Source organism: Ahaetulla prasina, chromosome 10, assembly GCF_028640845.1.
Source record: "Ahaetulla prasina isolate Xishuangbanna chromosome 10, ASM2864084v1, whole genome shotgun sequence".
Classification (NCBI taxonomy): domain Eukaryota; kingdom Metazoa; phylum Chordata; class Lepidosauria; order Squamata; family Colubridae; genus Ahaetulla; species Ahaetulla prasina.
In genome coordinates this window covers 16,006,250-16,012,910 of record NC_080548.1, presented here as the reverse complement: position 1 = coordinate 16,012,910, position 6,661 = coordinate 16,006,250, and the positions used below count along the sequence as shown (strand labels likewise).

Genomic DNA, 6,661 nt, shown 5'->3' with positions numbered 1-6,661 from the left:
TAAAAAGGCATGGTTAAAAAAATAAATGAGATTTGTCTTTTTTTCCCCCCCCTTTCCTGAAGTCAAAATAAATAAATAAAAGAACAGCCTGGTCACTTACATTGGCAAAGGGGAAAGGAAGGACATTAGAAAGGGGTTTTGCACATTTGAGCGGCAAGAGAGAGGGGAGAAGTCTCCTTGAGCACAGAGGGAGGTAGGGAGCGAGAGGAGTCTAGACGTCACTGGGCGATCTGGACTGGAAAGGCATGGAGGAGGAGATACAGCTGCAGCATATTGCCCATAAGACCTTCTGGATTTCCTGGTTCCTGAAGGCATAAATCACCGGATTGATCATGGAATTGTAGGTGGCCGGGAGCACAGTCATATAGGTGTAGAGGGCAGGGTAGGTGTAATCTCCCAGGAGACAGTAAACAGCGAGGGGCAACCAGCAGGAGGCAAAGGTCCCCAGGATGAGAGTCAACGTGGAGATGCCTTTCCGGGTAGTGACGTAGTGCGAAGTGGCCAAGAAGTGTCTCTGCAGGGCGATCTGCTGGGCATGCCGACACACAATCTTGCAGATCTGCACGTACAGCTGCAACATGACCGCAAAGACCATGAAGAAGGAAATGGACAGGATGATGAGGTGGTCCTTATTCAACGGCTTGATGATGCTGCAGGTGGAGTTGTCCTTCAAGCAGTTCCAGCCCATGACGGGCAACAGTCCAACGCCGATGGAGACCCCCCATGTGAGGATGAGGATGACGTAGGTCCGAGTGACTGTCCTCTCCGAGTAGTAAGTCAACGCGTTGTAGAGAGACAAGTAGCGGTCGATGGTGATGGCCAGGAGGCTGCCCACGCTGGCGGTGAACGAGGTCACCAGGAGGCCCATGTTGAGGAGGTTAACCATCTCGGACTGGACACAATAAACGAAGGCAAAGTGAAAGATCAGGCCCAAGCCAGCCAAGAGATCAGCCGTAGCTAAGCTTCCAATCAGCAGGAACATCGGAGTCCTGAAAGCTGGAGTGTAAAAGATGATGGCCACCACAATGGCGTTCTCACAGGAGATGATTGTCCCGGAAACACACAGGACGACATCCCAAGGATTTAAGGGAAGAGCAGGAGGCGTCTCTGAGAAATAGAAGGACTTGCTGGCGCTGCCATTAGTTGGCACAAACCAGCCTGGCTGGACCTTGGTGGTGTTGGTGGGCGCGTCCTCTTTCATGCTCTTCACCTGTGATCAGAAACAGCAGATGAAAAGAAAACTCAGTTTCAAATCAGGTTTGGAGTGAAGCAGCAAGTTAACAGTAACAGAGTTGGAAGGGACCTTGGAGGTCATCTACTCCAACCCCCTGCTCACACAGGAGACCAATACTAGGGATTTGAACCGGCAACTTTTCTGATCGATAAGCTCAGCATCTTAGCCACGGAGCCACCTAGCTGGCAGTATTTGTAAGTATTTGGGCATGTTTTTACATGTATGTTTGCGTGCATTTGGAAGGGATAGATGAATTGATACATGTTTTCTTAAGGTTGGGAGTCAAGATGGAGGCAAACCAGCCACCTTTCGTTGCCTAAACCCATCCCCAAAGGTGGCTACTTTTCTAGGTATTGTTTAGCTGTGATTGTTGGGTGCTTGTGATCAATGCCTTCTCAATGGGATATTTCTGGCTTGGGCCTGTCATTGTTTTGCCACCTTCCCTTTCTCTTCCCCCCCCTTTGATTCAAACAAATCAAGATAAAAGAGGATGTCGTCTCTTTGTCAACGTAGGTTGTTCCAGATGACATCATATATTTTTTTCCTGTTCCTGGACAGATCTCCCTATCTGTGTCCCTTTCTCTTTTGCTTCCTCTGATACATAATCTAACTTAGCTCTTTTCTTAACCGTGGAAATCAAAAAACATTTAGAGAGGGAAGAGATGGCTCTGTACACTGGGCAACACAATAGATTGTGCAGCAAGCATCCAAATTACCCTGCCTTTCTGCCAGCAAGCTGGTAAACATGAAAAGTCAAGGGAACAAGCTGAGCCGTGTTTATGTCCTCCTCCTTTGTAGAAAAAAAAAAACCCAATCATTTTTATTCTGCCTATGTCTGTTAAATCATCGTGCTAATGAATGCCATAATAAAGTATAGGAATTTACCTGTAAAAAAAAACAGACATATTTAACAAACTTTCAACAGCTTCTACATGCATGGCACACTATTTCACAGCCAGCGTGGTGAACAACCATCCTGGCTGGGAATTAGGAACCCTGTAAGTCTCTAGGCACCTCTAGAAGGCATCAAATTAGGAAGCCCTTCCTTCCTTCCTTCCTTCCTTCCTTCCTTCCTTCCTTCCGGAGTTCGATTCCAGCTAGCTTCCTGAGAAAATACCTGGCGCTCTATCTGTTGGTTGGACGCGTGGGATTTGTAAATGTTGATCCGTGTCAGGCACGGAAAGCTGAAAGGGGCTGCTGCACCATCCGGATCTCTCTCTCTCTCTCTCTTTTGTGTAACGGTGCGACTTTAAAGTAAAGCCTATGGACTCGCAGCTCCACTTCACAAGTTTAGACTCGGACGGCGGAAACTGCCCTTTAAAAACAAGTGTCTAGTAGAGTCTAGAATAGACCAGCCTCCGATTGTCTTGAATGAGACGCACCACAGATGGCTCGCTAAGACCCGGACCTCTTGCAAGAGAAGGCAGGGCAGGTTCCCTTGGGCTGGCAAGAGAAAGGCGGCCGCACTCACCTTGGAAGAGGGTCCGACTGCACATCCAGCGAGGGAGAAGCCTCGGTTGGGGAGAGGGGTTGGGGGGGGGGAGAAGGCGGGTAGCAGCGGGGTCGATCCGGGCGTCCGATTGGATGGATGGCTGGCGGGCTGCAGGTCGAAGGAATCCGCCTCTCCCAATGCAGATGTTGGGCCGGGCGCTAGCAGGTGGGTTGCGAGGATGGAAGTCCAGCGGCAGCGACGGAGTTCAGACTGGCCGGGACCTGGTGTGTGGATGTGTGGGGCGGGTGGGGGAGGAGACGGCCGGTGTTATAGTGAACAAGCCCCCTTTTTTGAGGGTGACTCATACTTAAAGGGCTCTGGCCGGGCGGCTCCGCCCACCGCTCGGGTGACGTCAATGGCGGCGGGAGCCAATCCAGTGTCGAAGGAGGACAACCGCGCGCTAGAGCGCCGGGCGGCATAGTAATCCGGCTCGGGCTGGAGAATTCCATTCATAAAAATGAGAGGTGGGGGGGAGGGGGAAAGGGGGAAGGCGCCGCTGAGGTGTTTTTGTTGTGTGGGCGCTTTTGGGGGGCTTCCTCCCTCTCGCTCCTTTTTGCGTCTCGCTCACGCGGCGGCCGTTGAAAGGGCTTTTGCGGGGCGTAGGGAAGATGACGGGAAACGGGGGGCGACCGGGAGAGGGGGAGCGAAGCGTTTCCCCCAAGAATCCTTTCATGGCTCAAGAGGCGGATTAACTGCCCCGTTGACTAGTTCCTCTCTCATCACAGTACCCCATGCTGTGGCTACTGGGTTAGGGCGCAGCATGATGGAGGTTTATAACAAACCATAGCTTGTTGTCACGATGTGTCATTCCAGTCAGTTGTGATTTATTCCATGACACAGGGTTCAAAACTCTCGGTTTAACCTTCTCCACATAAAGCAGCCCTTAAATGTTTTAGGAAAAGTTCTACCTGAGATGGTGATTTGATTTAGAATGGAATGGAATGGAATGGAATAGAATAGAATAGAATAGAATAGAATAGAATAGAATAGAATAGAATAGAATAGAATTTTTTTATTGGCCAAGTGTGATTGGACACACAAGGAATTTACCTTTGGTGCATATGCTCTCAGTGTACATAAAAGGAAAGATAAGTTCATCAAGAATCATAAGGTACAACACTTAATGATAATCAGAATAGAATAGAATAGAATAGAATAGAATAGAATAGAATAGAATAGAATAGAATAGAATTTTTTTATTGGCCAAGTGTGATTGGACACACAAGGAATAAGCTCTCAGTGTACATAAAAGAAAAGATACCTTCATCAAGAATCATAAGGTAGAACACTTTATGATAGTCATAGGGTGCAAATTTAACACTTAATGATTTTGTCATGATGACGTGGTTGCTTCTGATATAAGACAATCCACCATAATCTAAGGGGTGTGTGGGAGAGACTGTAGCTCATCTTTCTCTTTAGCAAATTCAGCAAACTTCCCCAAATTAAGATTTTATTACTAAAACTGCTAGAAAGACAAGGGAGGAGAGGAAGAAGTCCCTCTGCCTGATAATCTACATTGTACAGCATCAAATGGATCATACATTATAGGATGAAAAATAATGTTATCCTGGTTTAAAACAAGTCCCCATGTTCAGATTATGTGTCCAGATAATATTTATATTTAATTTATATAGCCGCCCATCTCACATGCATAACTCTGGGCAGCTTTTAAAGTAGAAACCTAAAGAATACTCCCAAATCCCAAAAATGCAGTATAAACATTAGAAACATTTGAGTCCAGGGGTGAAATCCAGCAGGTTCTGTCAGGTTCTGGAGAACCAGTAGCAGAAATTTGGAACAATTTGGAGAACTGGTAGGAGAAATTTTGAGTAGTTCGGAGAACTGGCAAATACCACCTCTGGCTGGCCCCAGAATGGGGTGGGAATGGAGATTTTGCAATATCCTTCCCCTGGAGTGGGATGGGAATGGAGATTTTGCCGTATCCTTCCCCTGCCACGCCTACCAAGCCACACCCGCCAAGCCACACCACACCCACCAAACCACGCCCACGGAATAATTAAAAAAATTAATTTCACCACTGCTTGAGTCCAACTACCATTGTTCATTTAATGTAATTTGCTTGGTGACTCTAGGTGACCAGGAATTGCACGTGAGTGAGTGCCGGCTTTGGAACAGAAGGGCAGTGAAATAGGGGAGGAAGAGAAGCAGAAGCAGCCATGTGTCTTATATCACCCACTCCTAAAAGCAGATTTCAGGTAGTTCTCTATTTATGACTACAATCAGGTCCAACATTTCTGTTGCTAAATGAGTCGCTAAGTGAATTTTGCTCCATTTCATGACCTTTCTTGCCACCCTTGTTCAGTGAATCACTGCAGTTGTTAAGTTGGTAACATGGCTGTTAAATGAATCTGGCATCCCCCATTTTCTTTGCTTGTCCGAAGGTCACAAAGGGGGATCACAGTGACCCTGGAACACTGCAACCGTCCTAAATATGAGTCAGTTGCCAAGGGTCTGAATTTTGATCATGTGACCATAGGGATGCTGCAATGGTCGTAGATGTGAAAAATGGTTCTATATCACTTTGTAATTTTGTCATGGTAACTTTTAGTGGTAACTTTAGATGAACTGTTGTAAGTCAAGGACTGCCTGTGGTATTCTTTTTCGGCAGACAGTTTGTGGAAGTGTGGGACAGGCTGCATTGGGAACAGCTGATTTTGGTGTTGGTCAGTTCTCTTCTGACTGAGATCCAGAATAGAGCAAACACTGTTTTAATGGAAAGAAAGAAAAGAAGGACCAGGGGTGACCTAGTAGCAGTGTTCCAATATCTAAGGGGTTGCCATAAGGAAGAGAGGGTCAACTTATTCTCCAAAGCACCTAAAGGCAGAACAAGAAGCAATGGATGGAAACTAGTAGAGAAGAGAACCAACCTAGAACTAAGGAGAAATTTCCTGACAGTGAGAACAATTGATCAGTGGAACAACTTGCCCCCAGAAGTTGTGGGCACTCCATCACTGGAGGTTTTTAAGAAGAGATTGGACAACTATTTTTCTGAAATGGTAGAGGGTCTCCTGCTTGAGCAGGGGGTTGGACTAGAAGGTGTAAAGTTCCCTTACAAGTCAGCGATCCTCTTAGCCACGTGAAATTATTCAGACTATAAAAGACCTCCCATTGCCACGTCAAGGAAAAAAACTCTGGAACATTAGTATAAACCATTAATTGTTGTATAGCAACAGTATCAACTCATTCATTAAGTATATTATTCATTCATTGTTCAGGCATTCATTCTACATATATGACAGTTGGACAGTGAAGAAGAACGCATAGGGTTCACTACTTTCAGGCACCAGCTTCATCTTTCTTCTAAATAGGAGGCTAATGTTTACACGGGACAGTTTTTCGGTCTCTGCAGTAGAGGTTCCAATCGCAACATGATTTAGAGCCTTGGAAAATCTGAACCGTGCATTCTATAAGTTGAAAATTATTCTTGCTGCAGAAAGTAAGTCCCATTTCCTGTAGCTTCTAAATCAGGGAGACTGACAAGATTGTTTGCAGTTAATACACTCTCCTCCACTCTTCCTCACCACAAAAATAATTTGACAATGTGGGCAAGGTTACAGTGAAATGGGGCTTGATCATTGTCAATTAAAATAATTAATTTTCAGTTCTTTTCCCTGAGGCTGGAGACAGGAGACCTTTTCAAACCAGAATATCTTAATTGAGCCTGTGATGCATCCACCAGCTCTATCCTTTTAAAAAATAAATAAATCAGTAACTACCTTGCTAAAAGAAGCAAAATGCATCTCTCTTCTTATTCTCTGGCTGATGCTTTCACCAGCAGAATACGACATAGACACAGCCCAAGTTATATAATAGCTTATTTTAAGCTGTATATGTGTAATTGCATCCATTAGAACAAGCTGTGGAATGAGCAATCTTTGAAATATTTCAAGAGGAGGTTATGAATTATTCTG

The 6,661-nt window shown here is 45.6% G+C and overlaps 1 protein-coding gene across 1 annotated transcript; it reads right to left on the bottom strand.

Annotated features, from left to right (window-relative positions):
* Positions 1–211: 211 nt before the first annotated feature.
* On the bottom strand, positions 212–1,201 carry GPR3 (G protein-coupled receptor 3). Its single transcript, XM_058196515.1, has one exon. The coding sequence runs from the start codon at positions 1,199–1,201 to the stop codon at positions 212–214; it is 990 nt and encodes a 329-aa protein (XP_058052498.1).
* Between the last annotated feature and the right edge of the window lie 5,460 nt (positions 1,202–6,661).

Coding starts and splice junctions, on each gene's coding strand:
- GPR3 (XM_058196515.1), bottom strand. CDS start 1,201: ATGAAAGAGGACGCGCCCACCAACACCACCAAGGTCCAGCCAGGCTGG.